General features: G+C 40.0%; 1 protein-coding gene and 1 long non-coding RNA gene across 2 annotated transcripts; one reads left to right on the top strand and one right to left on the bottom strand.

The window, feature by feature from the left end:
* Positions 1 to 10,254: 10,254 nt before the first annotated feature.
* Positions 10,255 to 13,666, top strand: LOC113164235. Its single transcript, XM_026363425.1, has 4 exons — positions 10,255 to 11,497; positions 11,618 to 11,853; positions 11,959 to 12,739; positions 12,979 to 13,666. The coding sequence occupies exons 1-4, from the start codon at positions 10,265 to 10,267 to the stop codon at positions 13,063 to 13,065; spliced, it is 2,337 nt and encodes a 778-aa protein (XP_026219210.1). The 5' UTR covers positions 10,255 to 10,264; the 3' UTR covers positions 13,066 to 13,666.
* Positions 13,667 to 16,047: 2,381 nt separating this feature from the next.
* On the bottom strand, positions 16,048 to 16,661 carry LOC113164848. The gene is made up of 3 exons (XR_003299037.1): positions 16,527 to 16,661; positions 16,211 to 16,451; positions 16,048 to 16,137 (listed from the first exon to the last, which is right to left on the bottom strand). It is a non-coding gene; the product is annotated as an uncharacterized LOC113164848 (long non-coding RNA).
* Between the last annotated feature and the right edge of the window lie 3,252 nt (positions 16,662 to 19,913).

The following is a 19,913-nucleotide window of genomic DNA, read 5'->3' as shown; positions in this document are numbered from 1 at the left end:
TTCATTTTCTGCTCTATTAAAAGTCTAAACCCTTATTTAACATTGACTTAAGTATCTTTAGTATCCTTCTGGACATAATGAGGGATATGTTTTCATTATAACTACTTCAAAATAACATAAGTTGCAATTAAATGTTTAATCTTTTACACAGAGGGAGATAAGAGCACTAAAATACACTAGAATAGTCCATCAGATACAGTAGCTGAACTGTAGCCAGTGCTATGTTCGTGCACCCACAGCCACCACTGGAATATTATCTGTTTAGTCGAATTTTATGGTCATTGTGTAGCCTTTTTGGATCTCTAACCACCAATTCCCAGTCCCATGCTACTCAGAGTCGCCTAGGCATTGTAACGTAATTACAACTGCCAGTCTTTAAACTGAGCATGAGTCAGTGAGTGAGTAGTGTGCATTTTCAATTCTGTATTGACGTTTCCCTTTGACCCCAGACAGACAGACCAACTGTTCAGCAGGAACTCCCCATTTCTATAAGATTTTCCATGAAAGGTGCATGAGAAGCAGGACGTTTTGAGCAGTGACCTTATTATAATGTGTAGTTCCCCAGGTTGAATGAGCCTAACTGCCTCAAAATGTTTAAGTCAGTTTTAAAAGAGGTGCTCAGATGGACACTGAAACAGGTTTACCTTGCTTTAACATTTTTGCCTGTTAATATTAACCTGTAGAGGTTAGAACCTGACATCTCTCCAAATGATGCCTTCTATGCAAATCATGGATGACAAAATTGAAAAATACAGTTTAATCAAAGTCAGTATAAGGCTTCAACCTTCCAAGATGCATTACTTTGGATAGCTTCCAAAGTTGCAGCCTTTTTCAAACAAATTACCTTTTTTGTTCATATCTTTCTACTGCAACTCAACAGGAAAACACTGTTTGGAGAAAAGGGGATTTCATTTTAAAAATATTTACTCTAAATTAATCACATCAAACAGATACAGTATCTTCCTGTCTGCTGGATTGTCATATTAGTTTTAAAAACTGTACACACATGACTATTTTTTGAACAGAACAAGGACTGTGCATTTTGCACCGCTCATCTCTTCCACTCAAAGAGCTTTAGAAAACAATCAATTCTTGGCCAGAGCAAGCAAACCCCATTTAGTGTCCTGGCACCTGTGTATTATTTTGACTTGGACTTGGAAATTGTGATGCCATCCATATCACACTGTGGCTGAGTTTTCCTGATCAGCCTACAAGGAAAATAGACAACCTCTGAAAAAGCTTAGAACTTGCCAGCTGCCCTGTGATGTACAAAGGCTGATTACGAGATTCTACTAGTCACCTGCAATGTTCTGCAATCTGCAATCAACCTCATTTTTACCTTCACAACCATCAATCAATCAGCCTAAACCCATTACTCTGCCAAATATAGCTATATGGCTCATTATGTTAACTCTTTATTGTCATCAAGAAATCATACAAGGACATGGTAATCAACTTTAGGACAAATATCAGCAGATCAGATCTGCATCGAGCAACTAGGAGACAGTAATGACTGTCAAATGAATACATGAAACAAACAAAAATTGCCTTTCTGTCATGTTTTCCACATGGTTTATCACTGAATGAGATTTTGCAGGAGCACTTTTAATGGCATCATGTAATTTGCTTTCTCTTCAGTGCCAATGTTTAATGTCACCGACTGGGCAGTTTAGACTGATGTGTTTAAGGCAGTGGATTCATACACATTCTACTCCAGTTTTTCTTGAAATATCTCTCATAATGTGTGCTACATGGTGTTGAAACCTTGACTGTTTTTTGTATAGCAAGCACATACAGTGTCCTATTCAATGCAATATATTGACCTAAAAAAAAAAAAAAACACTGACGTCACCATAGTGTGAACATATTGTGTGTTTAGCAAAGACTCACAAGTCTATAGACTAGTCCCATTTAAAAAACTCTTCTTTACTGCATTACAAAAGACAATAACAGTATTTTTGTTAGGTACAAATGACATCAGATTCACACAGCTGTGTGTTAGGTGAAACACTAAATTTCTAGTTTTGGGTGTGACGTTCACCACCAACAACTAGAATAACTCCATCACAATTGTATGTGCATGTCTGTCCAGATTCATATTCTAATCAGCCTTATAACATTTAACCCTGACTGATGCAGTGAATGGCTTCTCATTTCTTGAACAACCATGTCGTAAGACACATCCTGTGGTTGTGGAAAAGATGTTAATCTGTTTCAGAAGGGTCAAATTATTGGAGTGAATCAAGCAAAGAAAACATCTAAGGAGATGCCGTGGTTCAGGGACCATGACACATCATTTTCACACATGGATTGGACACCACAGAGTCCAGACCTTAACCCCATTGAGAATCTTTGGGGTGTGCTGCAGAAGACTTTGCACAGCGGTTCAACTCTCCCATCATCAATATAATAATATTATAATGTGTTCTGGAATCAAAGCTAAAGGCGGTCCGACAAGTGTAGTAATTTCCTCAAATGTCTGGGATGTTCATGCAGTTTTGCTATGATTTATTATATGTTATTATATTATATGCTATTTTAACTTGTTTAAAAAATGTATTTATTGATGTCCTAACCAAAGACATCTTGTGGGAGCATTTGAGTTTATCTAGCATTCCTTCATCTTTTAATGAGGTTGATGCTAATAGAACTCTGTATATAATGATTTTGTACAATCATGCAATGTTTTCAATAAACATTTCAACAAATATGGAAATATCATGTTGAAAAATAGTTTTAAGTCTCTAGCCTGTCTTTCTCTAGTAGAAGCCACACCCAGCACAGGGAACTGATTTTTAAATCAATTACACATGCTTGGCCTTGATGTCATTTTTACCTGACAGACAGCCAGTGGAGGCTCAAATCACTGTGCTGCTTTGTACTTTTGAGTATGTTGAGTCTTTGCTAAAGTGTGTAATTTTTAACAGCTGCATAAATTAGATGTACATGTATCATGCATATTGACAATGTGGACGTTTAGGAAGCTTTATTTTACTATTTAGTTTGTTAAACATGTACATTTGAACCAGGGTGAATGTACAGCTTGATCATCAGCAATGGCAACATCTATTTTAGACATACACAAGCACAAGGTAATGCTTTTTAAATAGTTTCTGAAGAAAATAACCCAGTTGCTCTCCTCTTAGGAAAATGTTAACTATGAGCATTTGTACTTGGCAAATACCCAGTCCAATTTCAGGGCAATCAGCCCCACCAGGCATCTAATTTGTGTCTTCTGATTTCATTGCTAAAGAAAGTTCATATTGTTTTTTTTCCCACAGACAGGGCACTTAAACAGTGTGGGTGTGGGGCAATCTCCAGTAAGCCCACTCCAGCCATGCACAATTAAAACCACAGTTTAAATACCTCAAAAAACGAAATTGTAGAATATTACCATTATCAGCAACCAATGGGTGTTTGTTTGTCATGAATTAATTTGGTATTATAATAATTCACTCAGACCATTAAACTCCTACATTTGTTCTTGTGCCATAAGGTGGCACTTGGCCCCACTTGCCCCTCTTGCCTCGTATCCAGGGACTAATATTGCAGCCACATAATTGTATAATAAACTACCCACTTGCTATAGTTATTAGAGGGAAGAAATGTACCTCCTACATATAAAGGTCTGACTTTTCTATGTGCTGTATTTGGTGGAGTACAGGTTGTAGGTTGGCTGCAGCTGGTTCTATGACTATTTGAACAGATGGTTTTTACTTTTGTCAATGGTAAGAAATAGAGATGTAGCCTTATCAATTGAAGATGTATAATTTATTTCCCCCCTTTTGGCCACTTACTAGCAACACAAGCATGTTATGACCTTTTATAAAATGTTATGGCAAAAAGAGTTGATTAATATAAGTCAGGTAAATGCCCCAAAATGGTGGCTGCTGTTTGTGCAGATATTTTCTTTAAATCCAAAATAATCTATATTTTTACACGCATAATTACCACTGGATTGTAAACATATTGGTTTAGTTGGGTTTGAGCATAAAACATGGCGAGGGTTAGGAGAAATGTCATGGTTTAGTTTTAGGTAACTGCTTCCTTTACGTTATGTGATGTCTCCTACATAATGTCCACAGACAGCTGGAGTTGAATTCTGGTCATCTGTGGTAAAGTCGTCCACTTTGTTGAATCAACCATCCACCCTGGTCACCTACAGAGGTATGTGCATCTATACTGTCAGCTCATTGCATGTCTCAGAGACAGGAAGAGGAGTACAGAGGACTGATAAAATCCATCAGTGTCTGCAGTCCCAAAAACTGCCTCCTACTGAACAACTCTAAAACCAAGGAGATGGTTTAGATGGATTTTCCAATGTCTGAACCATCTAGTCAGCATTTGTGGTGAGGATGTTGAAGTGGTGCCAGCCACTGTGCACCTGGACAGTAAGTTGGACAAGTGACTTCACACAAATGTGCAAAATAAGAAGGGCAGAGACCTTTTTCCTCCTAAGACGACTTAGGTCATTAGACATCTGCAGGAAGATGCTACAAATGTTTTACTAAACTACAGTAGCAAACGTTCTAGTCACTTGATCAGTGACTGGATTGAGGTTGGGCTCACTAGAGGCTGTAGTGGAGAAACACACACAGTTAAAGATAGAGACCATTCTACGATACACCGACCATGTCCTAATGGACCACAGAAGTATCTGCAGTGGACGACTCACCTCACTGTGTTGCAGGACTGAAAGTACAGATCCTTCATCCTACTTTCCTAATAAAGTTGATCTTATCTTCTTATGTTTACTACAGCTGCTTAATGTTTCCCAACATTAAAAGATGTTTCTTGGTTGTTTTCTTCTGCTGATAAAAATAACCTATTAAGTCATAGTTTAAATAATTGCCAATACAGAAATATTCATTAGCGTTAAGATTGTGATAATTTACTTACCTCTGTATCATAAAATAAGTACAGAGAATCTCACAAAAAAAAAAAAAAAAAAAGGTATTTTCTAATTCAGCTGTTTGATCCCTTTGGAGTAAATGGATGTATGTAAATTAACACTGCAGCTGGGACATTTCTTCTTTCAGCTTCAAATATCCACCACGTTTCCAGAACCTCTTCAAATCTGAAAACTTTATATTTTGTTTTTTATTTCGTAAAACACTCACAAGCTTCAGGGACTCCCATACACTTCAGTGCTATGTTGTTGACACCTGTGTCTCTGTCTGCTTTCAGTTGTATTCGCTTCCTAAGCAGTGGGATGGAAGCTGTCATGTTGCTCAGAAGGACTTCCCAGAGGGAAGCAGATGTTCTTTCATCAAGCTCTCCAACAGCGTAGAGCAAAGGAAAGGAATTGGAAAGCAGAGGAAGGAGGGTTGAGATAGAAAAAAAATATATAAAAGAGCGCGATGCAGGAGGAAGGAAAGGAGGCAGATGTGGTAGAGAATTAGATAGATGTGGAGGAGAGAAGGGTGGCTCTCTTGGGCTCCATGCCAGACACCCCCATAATGGTTTTCCTGCAATCTGTATATATTAGCAAATGCTAATGACCAAAACCATGGCTTGGCATCACATTTGAAATGCGTTCTGCTCGTCTATTACTGTCTTTTTTTCACTCCTGGAGAGAATTACATTATTTCAAAGCATTCCGTCTAACAAACACTGTAATGCTTAGTGGAGAACTTTCATTCAAAGTGGGCATCTCTGAGTGTTTTCCTGTTTAATTATTTACAACCATTTGCTTTCTTATTTGAATTGCAGATCTTGTTCACTCCGCGTATTGCATGTTTTGGTCCCTGCTGCAGCCTCACAATCTCTCCTTCGTTTCCATCCACTTGCTTCGCCTGGTAGAAGACACAACAGGTGTCATGAAAAATGTAATGAAATTTTAAAAGAAAAGGAAAATAAAATCCCAGATTAATGAGAAGATCAGTAAATCATATGTTTACAGAAAAGCCCCTCGTGATGGTGCTATTTAGAGAGGCTTGCTTTGCTCTTTCTGATAGCCAAGCAAACAGGCAGCCTGGGCAACATGTGTCCTATTAATTCTGTCCATGAGGGTTCATAGACTGCAACTGCTGCTGATGCTGCTGCCGTGCTGCTCCTGCAGAGGAGGAGGCGCAGACATCATCAGGACACACATGATTCATCTCTGCTTGGCTTCCCTACCCATTCACAACAACACACAGGATGTGAATACATACAAGGGTGAAAAATATGGCTGCAGTGTTTATAAATGATGCATCATTTCAAGAGAAAACAAACTTCTGCTTTGGCTATTGTTCATATCACACTGTTGACTGAATGTCATGTTAGACTGTTAGAATGGTGTTAGATGGCTCTGCTGTGGATTGGTGAATAAATTAGACTTGGTGTAGACCAATGATCTGTGACAATGACACAGTCACAAACAGAGCTGACACACAGGGCACTGTTTACCACATCTCTTACAATAAGCAATATGTGCCACTGTGCATTGTAAATTATTCTGACTGACTATTTGTTCATTTTTTTATGATGTATGACACTTGTTTTCTTTGTATGTTCTCCAGAAACACTACCACGATTTCTTTTGTTCCACAGTGATTGAAATATAAAGAATAAAAATAAGAGGACAGGAGGCTGAAGCAAGACATTGCATTCAGGTATAACAAACTGATTAGTGATTAGTTTAGCCTAGCGAATCCTAGATCCTAGCCTGGGTTTTAAAGGCAGAAAAACACTGTAATCAACTCTTCTAAAGACAAATAGGCAAATTTTATCTAGTGTACTTCCATAGAAAAACATATACGATGAAGATAAAAGAATTTGCTCATGGTGATATAAATAGTTTGGCTTGCCCTGGTATTGCTGAGCAAACATTAGAATCATTTGAAATTTTAGAGGAAATTTAAAGTTGTGTTGGTGGCAGTGCAACAGTGCAAGAACCTGTGCTTAGCTGTATTGCCAGTTGTGATGTAATGTGAGATACAGCCCCACAGATTGTTTGGAGAAACCCACAAGAATCAAGGTTGCAGTGAAACAAAAATTTCATGGAGTTTCTCTTTTCTAAATGAGCATTAATGATCTGTGTCTGCTTTCTCCACCTCCACCTTTAACTGATTTATTATATATTCTCACAATATATTTGTTGTGTTTGTTGGATACACAATGAACATTTAAGACAACCAATCAGGAGTGGATTTTTTTAGACATTTAAGCTGCAACATTCATGTTCATTTTCACTTTTCACACTGATGAAATCTGATGTAAATTACAGCTATGCGTGCACATGCACTTCAAGCTTTTCAAAATGCTAATATGCACAATAAGCAGAGACTGGAGATGAAATCAGAAAATCAGCAAATCACAATAGTGATGGAAATGCAAGTAACAAAACAGTATTTACTTGAAATTGATTCTATTAAAATCAAGAGAATTTTTGCACATACATTAAATATAGTCTCCAGCAATTAAGTAGTTTTTTTCAATAAAGTACTTAAATTGACTTGAGGTATGGAAGTGACAGGGAAATATCATGAGAACACACCCACCAAGGCTGGGAACCGAGCAATACTGGAGGAGCATATGGGAGAAGGAGGTGGATAATACAAGACATACATAGAGAAGACAGGGCTTACATGATCCACACCTATTGGCTAAAGAAGCTGACTGCACTGTTTGATCACCTGGCAGCACCAGAAAGCCAGTTATAGTACAAAGTTAAACAGTAACACAAGAGCAAAGAGAAAGCACAAACCAATAATCAACTACACTTTAATTTACTAGAAGTAAAGTTTGAATCAAGTACAGCTTCGTCTTAATAACTTCGAAACCCAATCAGGTTCTATTAAAAACTTTTAAAACTCTCAAGTTATCAGACCAGTAAGCAGGAAATCAAGAGATACTTGTTAAAGAGATACATTTTAAACAATGTACACTAGAAGACTACATAAAGTTCAGTCTAACTAAACAATTTTTCTTTTTTCAAGGCACAATTTATATTCCTGATGTTCTGAAGGACAGTATATCTGTCTACACTTTACATTTGAATGTTCCGTTTTTACATTAATTTGATTACGATTTTGTTGTAACGTCAACGTGACGTGTGGATCCATGCCTGGACATGATGACTGGCCATAGCGGGCACCACTAACATTCATTCATATTAGAGATAAGGAAAACTGTTACTCATTTAATGATATTAACACACTTGTGTTATCTTAAACCAAAAAAAAACAAAAAAACAAACAAAAAAAAGGTTATTACTTTTGTAACTACTACAACACTGGTATATTCATTTTTTCTGAGCACATGAACTTATTACTAAGATAATACCCCATCATTGCCGTTTTTCTAAGACGTTTGCCTCTATTGCCCTGTTATTACTGAGCTGTAAATTGCTACCATATTTACTATTTAGCTTTCCAGTAAACTTTTGCTTTAAATATGTAGATTTGGTGTTTCTTGCATTTATTTTTGTTTTCATGAGCCTGTTGTGATCAGTACCGTTTTTATAAGCCACATACTTACACATACACATTTCCATATACTTTGAAACATTATTAATTTGTGTAAAATTAACCATATTATTCAAGTCAAATATTTCTGCATCGAGTTTCTACTACCTCACTGTAAATCACTGTATGCTGCTTCTCTTAAAGGTGAATTACTAGAGTTAGTTTAATGCATTGGTTTTCTTCATACTATGAAAATGGGACTATCAGGACTGGTTTACACTGTCTGGACTGTCAGACAGTCTTTGCTGGAGGACTGACTGAACACTCTGCCATATTATCTTTTAACCCATCAAATCAGTTGTGTAAACCAACAATTGTCCTTTTTAATATGAACTGGGCAAAAACAGACAGAGAAAAGTGTGAAGATGAATCAATACAAATATTATTGATAAGTAGCTGTGAAGGTTCTGAAGCTTCTAGAACACAGGAAGTGTTCAGTTCTCAGGTCTGTGACGTCAGTGTGTGAGGATTCTACAGACCCATGTTTCAGTTCAGATTTCAGATCCACAGAGAAAACACACAGTATCTGTGCTAAACTTTTCATCACCAGACAAAAACACACTGACGAAACCTGAAACCAGAGTGTTTAAAGAGACAAGAGGAGAAGAAGAGTACAAGAAAAACAACAAATAAAGCCAGGAGCCTGAAGACAGACAGGTAAATGCTCTTTCCACAAGCATCACTACATGTTAGTTTGCAGCTAAGACGTTTACTTGCTTCTAGTTTAGCACAATTTGCACAACTGAAAACTTGAAAAGGTCAAATGTTAGTGAGTTTATTCAGTGATTGACAGCATCTGTTCATCTGCTTTACACAGAGAACAGATGAAAACTATACATTCAGGATACTGTATCTGAACAAACGTCACCAAACATAACGTGTGTGGTAACGAGAGCTTATATTTGTCACAGGTGTCAAAGGGCACCTCCTTTACTCTGTGAGAGACAGGCATTTCTTTTTCTTTAAAGTGATGTAATGTAAGAAAATCTTTTTTGTGGTTGATTATGTGTTTTCAAAATAAAGTAAGTTTTTTAAGTTTTTCTTTATACTCACTGAGTCAAGTTAATGAAAAATGGGATTTATTCAAAGTCCTACACTCTGACTTCTAGTTTAGCACAAAAGCTGCTGATCTAGCTATGAGAAATGAACCATTAGTGAACAAGCTGTTATTAATCCTTATGGTTACTGGTAATAATGAAAAGAAAGTTTCAAAAGAAAGTTCAAAAGAAAGTTAAATAAGAAATGTAAGTGTTCTTGCTGAGCAGCAGTTAACAGGAGGAAGAAACCTGTCATGTTTACAGTGTAACTAAAGTTTCAGCTCTGGTTGCATTTTATTATTTACCTATTTTACATCAAGTTATAGGTTGCTTAAAGTTGTCATGTTGATGTTGCTGCAGTAAATACAAGAGACTATATGAAAAATAAATCAGCACCACAGAGGAAGCCACTGACACACATTAAAATGCTTTTACTAACGAGTCCATCACATTTATTTACGTGACTGACAGCACAGCTAAGAATTTCACGACTTGTGTTTCTTCACTAGGATTTCAGCTTCAAGCACCATGGTGTTAGACAACATTGATGAGCTTGCCTTAGAGGTGGTCCAAAAGGCTGCTTCAGATCTCAATGAGCTGATGCAGTTAATCCGCCGCTGGGATGCAGAGGAACGTGCCACATCTCAAGACGACTCTGATTCAACCTCTGTGGTCGAACAGAAGGTGGAGCAGTACCTGGAGACGTTTTTTGCTCAGCGAAAAATGTTTGCTGAGCAAAACTGGGATGAGGACAACAAAGAAATCAACTTTGCAGCCATGTCCCAGGAGGAAGAGTACACTTCCAAACACAGACCGGCTTCTGCTGCTTCATCTTCCTCCGACATCACAGCCCAGACGATCGACAAAGATACCTGGATAGAGCAGACTTTTAAAGCTGTCAGGACACGGGCATCCACTAGATTTGCCAGAAAAGCCAAGAGAACCTCTGGCAAGTCATTATACAAAAGGCTACAGTCAATATGCAAGACAAGCTGCTGCAGAAGGAGGAGCAAGAAGGGCTCACAGCAGCATGTAGCCAGACTTTCTGAAGTGGATCTGAGCTCCACTTCTTTGAATCTGGTTATAGAACAAGACGACACTACAGAGAAGGAGACGAGGAACCTCACACCTCCTGCCTGCACTGACTCATTTCCACCACCCAGTCAGGTGGTTGAGGTGTTGATCCATCACTCTTCTCAAAAGTCCGAGGTCCTGACAAATCAAGACAAAGACGATTTGGACAAGAGTGAGACTGGCGGATCCAGAACTGAAAGTCCCCAGGTGGAAACACTAGTAAAATCTATACTGACTGAAGATGAGAAAGATCTGGACAAGGCTGGAGGATCCACTACTCAAAGCCCTCTTCATCTATATGTGTTGGAGAAAGAGCAACACAAGGAAGAACCAACCTCCAGCCTCTCCACCATGTCGCCATCATCAGCTTCCTCTTCACGACCCACCAGAAAGAGGCTTTTTAAAAGCATGAAGAGAAGATGGAAGAAACGGTTCGGCAAAAAGCAGCGTAAGAAGCTGGATCTGAGCTCCATTTCTCTGAGTCTGGTTATGGAGCAAGAGGAAACTACTGAGAAGGAGATGAGGAACCTCACACCTCCTGCTTGTACTGACGTGTTTCCATCACAAAGTCAAGTAGATGAGGTGTTGATCTCTCACTCCTCTCAGAGTTCCGAGGCCCTGACAACTGAAGACAAAGAAGATTTGGACAAGACTGAGGCTGGAGGATCCACTACTGAAAGTCCTCTTTATCCAGATAATTTGGAGAAAGAGCGAGACAAGGAAGAACCAACCTCCAGCCTCTCCACTAAGTTGCCTTCATCAGCTTCCTCTTCACGCCTCACCAGAAAGAGGTTTTTTAAAAGCATGAAGAGAGGATGGAACAAACGCTTTGGCAAAAAGCAGCATAAAAAGCTTGCTGCAAACTGCCTGGAGGACGACATTGCAGAGGAAAAAAGTGTGTCTCCAAAATCCAAGCACATGCCCAACCTTTTAAAAGTAAGATTACATGTTAATTGACAGTAAGATCACTAAACTTTGATTTCACTTCAGCTAAATTTGCTCATTTGTTGCTGATTTGTACTTTTCCTCAAATTGTTTTTCTTTAAATTTTACAAGGGTCAAGAGGAGCAGGATGAGGATTTTGATCTACATCAACTATTTACTGAGCCACTTGAAGATTCTTCTGCAGAAAACATCGAAGACCGCGTCATGGAAATATATTTACCTCCAGAAGGAACCTCAGAAGATGAGGAACAAAGTGATGAGGAAGCTGAATCAGCAGATGAAGAGCAACTTCCTTCCAGTGTCCTTTCTCCCATAATCCAGAGATTTTTCCACTGCCTCACTGAAGAGTAGGTTTTCTATCTCCTTACCAAAATTCCAGTGGATGCTTGAATACACTGAAAACTTTTAGGAACATTATCTCCATGTTTAACCTTTTGTTTCTTGCCTTTTAGACAGTGGAGGGAAGTAAGTGAAGGGGTGTACAATAATGATGTGAAGGAGAAACTGCTTGACATGTGCATGGACATCCTGAGGTTCATCTCAAACTCAGTCATCGCATTCGTCCTGTCAATCCATCAGTCAGCTGCCACATCTGACACCTCTGATCTTAAGAAGCCCATTTCCTCACAGCACCTGATGGAGTTTTTCAACTGCAACCTCCAAAGTTTGGTGGAAAGCTCCTTTACTGAGGCTGTTTGTGAGGTCCTCGGTGCAGACACCCCTGTAAGGATCTCACCTGAATTTACAGAGGCAATGGAGGCTGAGGTACTGCACGAGGTCAACTCTGTACTATCAGTCGCCAAACAAGCCTCAGTGGATGGTGGATCCTGCAGCACCACTGCACCTCCCACATCCCAGATGTCAAAAAAAAGAACATCAGAGAAGACACTGGCAGGAGCTATTACAACGATGAAATCCTTCCTCACTGGACGAGCTAATGCAGTGAGGAGAAGGATTGTGACACAGAAAGATTTGGAACCGACCGTCAGCAGAAAGGAAGAAACAACAACAACAACAACAACAACAACAACAACGCCACATAGAAACACCAAGAGGAAGCAGTCATTGTGGCCGATGTGGTTCAGTAGACAACAGAGGATCCAACCAGTCTCACTGAGTCTCCAAGACCATGTGGAGGATGACGACATGAACCTACCTACCACCTCTGGGAGGACCACAGAGGAAAAGACCAGGAAAGGCTTGTGGGGTTTCATCTGCAACATTTTCACAAAGGTAAGGTTGAAATTCAGTGGGACATCAGTGCAGTTTCATGGTGCAGACCTGTGTAGAGTATGAAGACTTTGTGATGTATTAAAGTAGCTGGGCTTGTTTGTTCTTTATTTTTTATTCAAGTCTACTGTTTAATGTTGAAACCTCTTCAGGAATAAACCAAAACGTCTTTGATATAAAGACTTCTTCTCACAGTTTTTTAACCTTTTGCTTTTTGATTTTTTTTTATCACCTCTAAAAAGGACAAGAAAACACCGGACAACAAGGAGGAGAAGAAGGGGAAGAAGAAGAAGAAGTCGTGGACCAAGAGGTTACGTCTGCATTTCTGAAGTCTGAAGTCAACTGGACCTGCAGGCGTCTCTCTCTTCTTTCCTCTTTACCTCCCTCATCTTCACCCCCTCTAACATTTCTCTCCTTTCTCTTCAGTCTCCACCATTTTCCTTTTCACTTGCTTCTCTTCTCTTTTCTTTTCTTTCCCGTTTCTATCCCCCTCTTCACACTGCTGCAAACGGCACTTAGTGAACACAGCTGCACCTGCGCACGTGTGCCGACTCATGGCACTCTGATGCCCGTGCTGCTGACTCCATGTCTCAGTGCACTGAAACATGGAGTCAGCAGCACAGGTCCAGAGATAGTCTGGTCTGTGAATGCTGTCCTGTCCAAAGACAAGACGACATTTACAGACCAGACCAATAACTAGTCAGCACCACGTGTCTCAGAGGCACACCAAGCTGTGTTCACAAACCGTGTTGTTTGCAGCAGTGTTTCTTTATGGGCAGTCATGATGTAATCATCATGGCTGCGTGGGTTTACCCCGGGTCCTCCGGTTTCCTCCCACATTTTCAATTGCTTAATTGGTAACTCTAAACTTTAATTTGACATGAACAAATAAAATAAACTTAAATAACATAAAACTTCAAAAATAAACTTAAATAAAAATTTAAATGCTTCTTCTGTGCTGTGTGAACCTAAATACTGATGTTACTGCAGGTTCATTGGGTTTTGCATTTATACATTACATTGACTTTGAACCATCTCTTAGTTATGCTGCTATAGGTTAGTCTGCTGGGGGACCTCTACTGATAAACTGAGCTCCTCTCCTCTCTCCTTTCTCCTCTATCTATTTAAATGCCACCATTGCATGTCATTAACTTTGTGTCTTCTCTCTCTTTTAGTTGTGTTTCCTCCTCTCTGTCTCCCTCTCTCTGTACTTTTCTGCAGGTATCCTCGGCCTGGAGCTGTACATCTCCAGAATCCAGTTCATCTGCCCAATGTTCTTGCTGCTTGTTGCTGTCTTATTGCCTGCTGTTCTTTTCTCTCTTCTCTTTCCACTCACCCCAACCGGTCGAGGCAGATGGCCGCCCACTATGAGCCGGGTTCTGCTGGAGGTTTCTTCCTCTAAAGGGAGTTTTTCCTCTCCACTGTTGCCTAAAGCTTGCTCAAATGGGATTGTTGGGTTTTCTCTATAATTTTTTTTGTATAAATATTTTCTGTAAGGTCTTAAACCTTACACTGTAGAGTTCTTTGAGATAACTTGTTATACCTGTTGTGAATTGGCGCTGTACAAATAAAACTGAATTGAATTGAAAACTGAATTTATTGGGGCCATGCACAATTATAAAAAATAAACTGGAACATGACCTTCTGTGAAAATGAGAAACCAACAGTGTGTAGCCCTGCTAGTATGGCTTAGTCTGTTACGTTATTTGTCAGAGTCACAGATAGCTGGAGAACTTCAAAGCATAGAGGGACATGACGCTCAGCAAAAATCAACATCTGAGTTAGAGACAACTGAGTGTTTGATCAAACCTAAAGCTCAATTAAGCCTTCTAGTATATTTGAGTAGAACGCCTTTAATCCCAGAGCATCAAATTCTTCACAGTTAGCAGGAAAACAATTAAATCGGGTGGTAAAACCATGGAACCTCAACACAAGATCAACCCCCTCTTTCTTAACAGCAGAGCATGGCAGAGAAACAGGGTCAACAACTGTTCTGTGATAGATACAATTTATAGCCAAATTTATTAATTAAAAGAAAATAAATAAAAGTACTTTTGTTGAGCCAAATAAAATATCACCAGATTTCTGTCACAGGTACCGTGTTCAACCTCTAAAAATAGGTATACAATATTTAATCTCAGAGTCAAGAAACACAGGAACAAAATAAAACTTTTAAACTATTAAAATTAAAAGAAAACGTTGATTAGTATGGCCTTCTTATTTTAACACCTTTTTTTTGGCCCACACACACATTAGCCGGTGTTCCAAATTTACGAGTGACCACATTAACTGGTGACCAACTTCCGAATGCGTCGCTTGTTGCTGCTAATTACAGCAGCTGTTGGAAACAGGAAGAGAGCTCGTTAGCTGTCCGTGTCGATGCCGATGTGATTGTTTATCGTTGTTTCATTAAACCTAACACGACGCTAACAAGTATTTCGACAAGAACATGCAGCACTAGTCCGACGCAGCGTCAACGTTGTTTGTACTGTTTAACGGGAGAGTCTGAAATCAGAGGATCCTCAGTGGACTGAGGAAATCTCTTTGTGACTTTGGTCTGTTTTCACTCAAACATCAAACTTGTGCGTTTCGTCTGTGGAGCATTGTTTACATGAATAAATGCTTACTACACAAATATTCTGTCGCACCACATTACAATAACATAAATCAAGAAAAAATGGTTTGTTCGGGATTCGAACCCGCTTCTCATTGTGGGAAAAAGTTCAGGGTCAAGTGCAGACCATTTAGAGACTTTCAAGGTTCCCTACCCAGTTGTCCACAAGTCCATCAAAGGTGTCCCTTTCCCCACAGGCACAGCAAAGTTCCACAAGGTTGTCTATAAAGACAAGGCATTACTAGAGTCAAGGAAATGCAAAAGACTTGGTGTGGCTCACATACAAATATTCTAAGCCTACCTGAGTCCTCTAACAGTCTTGTGGCCATTTCCGGCCGTATGGAGTCAATGTCTTCCACAGGGAACTCCACACTGTCCCCTTTCAATAGCAGCTCAGCAATCCTAAATATACTGAGGTGTTATTTAAGACCCTTTTTCAATTGTGAATGCACAATTTGGTACATCACCTTACTTTGCAGACAAACACTCCACAGGATATTGAATCTTGCTGCCGAGGATGAGAGATGGTTTTGCAACTCCACCTCGACACATGGAGATCTCTTTTGCATGAGAAAGCCCTAAGGAAAAGAAATGTCCAATTAACATACAATACCGACAACATGTGAGTTGGCAGTTCTCGGCACATTAGGCAACACTTAAGTGAACCAGTGTAGAGAAATGCATTTGGAGTTGCTCACCTTGTTGTGTCCTTGCAGTGTTTGATCTGGCTGGCTGTGGCTCCAAATGGATCAACGAATAACGCCAGTCCCTGCTTGGGATACATGGCCTTTCAGGGATAAAATGCGTTAGTGTACAATAGTCCAAGTTATTGATATATTAGCAGGAACTGCATTACTTACTACCAGCGTCCAGTGCCTGTCCTTGCACAAAGCTCCTATCAGTGTGTCCCAGTCTGTGACAACAAGCTGCAAATTAACAGTTTAGTCAAAGATGGATAAAAGACCTCCTTGAAAACGGTACACACGCACTCACCTTTCTCAGGCCCCTTGACTTCCAAATAGCAGTCATCTCGAACGTTTCAATAACCTTTATTCGATTCGTAACTGTCTTGGCAACAGCCAGGAGGTAGGCATTTATAATCTGTGAACCACATTCATATTAACTCAAATGTTCCTGGATAAAAGAGGCAAAACACAACATAGGAACCACAATTACCTCACTCTCCAACTCTTGTCCTGGTGCCAGACTGAGGAGATCCGCAGTAAAGATCTTAGATGGCCCCTGCTTGGCCCACAGGATCTCTCCCTTCGTCCTGTTCCAGATATCTGTCAGAACATAAAACTCAAAACTTTGTCAAACATAAAAGTCATAAGTAAATCAAGTCATCGTGGGTCATTTCTGAGATGTAAATGGCATTACTGTGAATTGTTGTCAGTGCTCCTGGTGCTGTGGCAGGTGGAGCATCATTGAGGACACAGGCAGGTGGATGATGGAGGTGATGATTTCCTTTGACTGAAAGGTGTGGTTTGGCTGGGCGTGAAGGGTGGCATGGTGGATGAGGGCAGGGAGAAGCTGTGAGGGAGTTCAGCCGTTTGAGTTTCTCCAGGATACTCTCCTCTGGCTCTATGTAGTGCGTCAGCTGGTCCATGTTTGCGATTGTTCTTGTTTTGCCACAGGCAAGTGTGACAACTTTTCCCTCCATCTTGACGACATTAAATGGGCCCAGAATGTCCTTATCCATCTTTCCTCCCTTTCTCTGCTCTTCTCTAATATTTTTCTTAAGGACACAGTCGCCTACCTGAAATTGTTCCTCAAGGGCCCTTTCAAGTTTCCTTTTTCTTATTTTGTCCTGTGACTTTTGAATGTTGTCAGTCACTTGCTTGTAGGTGGATGCCTGATTTAAGCCTTCAAATGCCCTCTCATTTGTCAGCAATTTATCAACCCTTTCTGTCGTCACCTATAACAGTAAGAGCAAAGAAACAATCTGTGAACTGAAGTGTTTTCATGTTGAACCTATTATCCAAATTATGACCACAACTCTAGGACAGGACAATTGTAGCCCCTTACCTGATACTCCTGTGGAACCTCAGATGGATATCTTGCCTCCCTTCCAAACATTAAATAATATGGACTGTACTGTGTGGTGAGTTGCTTTTTTGTCCGCAATGCGAACATTGTGGGTTGTAGGTACCTTTCCCAGTTATGTGGATTATATGACACGCAAAGGCAACGGTTACATTTCTCAAGAGTAATCTTAGGCTTTTGTGTTGAGTCTATATCTCTGCCAATTGAACAACATGTCCAGGAACATACCTCTGGATAGTTTCATTTAATTTCTCAACTAAGCCATTGGTCTGGGGGTGGTAAGGGGCACAGAAGCTCCTCTTAATGCCCAATGCATCACAGAGTCTGGCATTCACCTTAAATTCATGCAAAATACAGGTCGTACAGTACAACATGGATGATCTGGATGTTCCTTAGGGATAATGACGTTTATCTTAGCCTACCTGATTTTTAAATTCTGTCCCCTGGTCTGTAAGCAGTCTTTGAGGCGCACCAAATTTGTATACAAAGTCAAGGATACAAGCGGTCACCTCATCTGCTGTCTTACTTTTTAGAGGTTAGGCTTTTGCCCACTTTGTGAAGTAATCAACCATGACAAATGTAGAGATGACCACCCTCCGTTTCGGTGAGCTTCATCAGGTCCATCCCCACTAGTTCAAACGGCTCACTCACCTGTTGAGGTTGACTGATAATTAGACATCTTTACTGAAAGCTCACAGTACATGGACACATTTGACTGGAGGCCTCATTAGGCACTGACCTCTATTGGGTTGTACTGTGTCTTTTCCTTCAGACTGGCCCTCTTTGCCTGGCAATCTGGGCACTGAACAACCTAAGGACCATATGAAATTCACTAATATGCATTTGCAAATCAGACTAATGTAACAGATTATTAGAATGTTCAGTAGAAATGTCTTGATATACCACATATTGAATGTCACTGGGGATTGCATTCATTTGTTCTAACATTGTTACTTTAACTGGCTGCTTGAACACAGATGGCATGGTAGACTGAAGATGACAGTGATGTCTTTAACTTGCCCATTTGCGGATGCCTGCTTCCATCCCCGGCCAGTAGTAGCAGGTAATGATTGCGTTGTGTGTTTTATCTACACCACAGTGTCCGCCAATGGTGCTGCAGTTGAATTCATTGAATGTTGCACTTGCTTCAGCAGCTGCTAGGACTACGTTGGCTAGGTGCTCTCTTTTGTCCTGTCTTCTCCTGCAGGTGTAGTAAAGCATTCCATCTGAAAGTAAGACAGCTCAATGCAACAGCACGGTGTGACAGGACAAATTGGATTTCTGCGATTGATGTTGTCAACTTTCCACTTATCCTGTAGCACAAAGTTTGAAGATCTCCTTTTGATGACATATCGCTGATGTTTTGATAGACCTTCCGGCAATTTATTGTTAAGTTTGAAGTCAACGATTTCTTTCACTAGTTTTGGATCAATGCTTTCCTTCTTTCTTGCTTTCTTTATTGTTAACTCCTCTTCACTTCCACAGCTATTGTAGCATTTGGTCACATTATATACATGTCTCTCATTACAGGTGATGAGCAAATTGGCCCCATCTTTTTTCCCCTCCATATTCTCCACCCAGTATTAGTATGCGAAGGAGATTGACTATTAGGTACCGGCTTTTGTCATGTAGTTACAGGATTTATTTTTGGGATGTTATGTGAGAGTTTTATATAGATGCATGCCAAGTATTAGTTCATTGTGTCATTGCTAGGTTTAAGATACCATGATCAATGGTTTTCGGGAACTTGCCTCAGTCAAATTGGAGAGTTTGCACCTGAACGTTGTTGGTTTGGAATTACAGACCACAGAACCAGGTGTTGAATCAACTGCATGACCAATCTAGAGACTTTAATATGTGCTGCTGTTGGTACTGTCACAGTGTTACTTCGGTCTTTGCTGTTGGTCACTTCCCATTCAACTCTCTGTTGCTCATGACACGTTTAGTCTACTCGAAATGGAATTAAGGCAGGAATCCGATATGTACTGACAATATAGTGATAGTGAGAGTGAGAACATCTAATGTCTCGTTAGTTTTGCGAACAATGCTACATTGTGATGAATACGCTGAAACTCATCGCGGACAATCAGGTCACAAGTTAATGCAGCAGCCGCTGTGACCAGGGGCTGGATGAGGGATGAGTTCATGTTGTGCACCCTTTAGTCCTACAGGTGGAGGTGCTGGCTGAGTGGTTTAACTCACTGCAAGTCCAACATTTTCCCACCGCTGCACACGGTATCAAATACGACACAAATCGTGTTTTGCTTATACATATTTTTGAGGGTGACTGGTACCGAAGACCATCAGACAAAAGGCAGCGGTTTGTGATTTTCATGAGGACAGAGCGGTGAAATATACAGGAATGGTTCCTGATTACAACAGACCTCACAACAACAACGACAACGAAACTACGAACAACGTTTGAGATTTATTTATTGAATTTTTTGGACATAACACGTTAATGTAGTGACCAGCAGACCAACCCTGAGGGAGAAACACTGTCAGTGTTGAACAGAG

The sequence above is a fragment of the Anabas testudineus genome, chromosome 2, assembly GCF_900324465.2.
Source record: "Anabas testudineus chromosome 2, fAnaTes1.2, whole genome shotgun sequence".
NCBI classification, from domain to species: domain Eukaryota; kingdom Metazoa; phylum Chordata; class Actinopteri; order Anabantiformes; family Anabantidae; genus Anabas; species Anabas testudineus.
The sequence above is the reverse complement of the archived record's forward strand: the minus strand, read 5'-3'. Positions and strand labels throughout refer to the sequence as shown.

Excerpts from the sequence above, each read along its gene's own strand:
- LOC113164235 (XM_026363425.1), top strand. The coding sequence starts at position 10,265 with ATGTCCCAGGAGGAAGAGTACACTTCCAAACACAGACCGGCTTCTGCT. Across the intron at positions 11,498-11,617 it reads ACATGCCCAACCTTTTAAAA|GGTCAAGAGGAGCAGGATGA; the intron begins GTAAGATTACAT and ends AAATTTTACAAG. Across the intron at positions 11,854-11,958 it reads TTCCACTGCCTCACTGAAGA|ACAGTGGAGGGAAGTAAGTG; the intron begins GTAGGTTTTCTA and ends CTTGCCTTTTAG.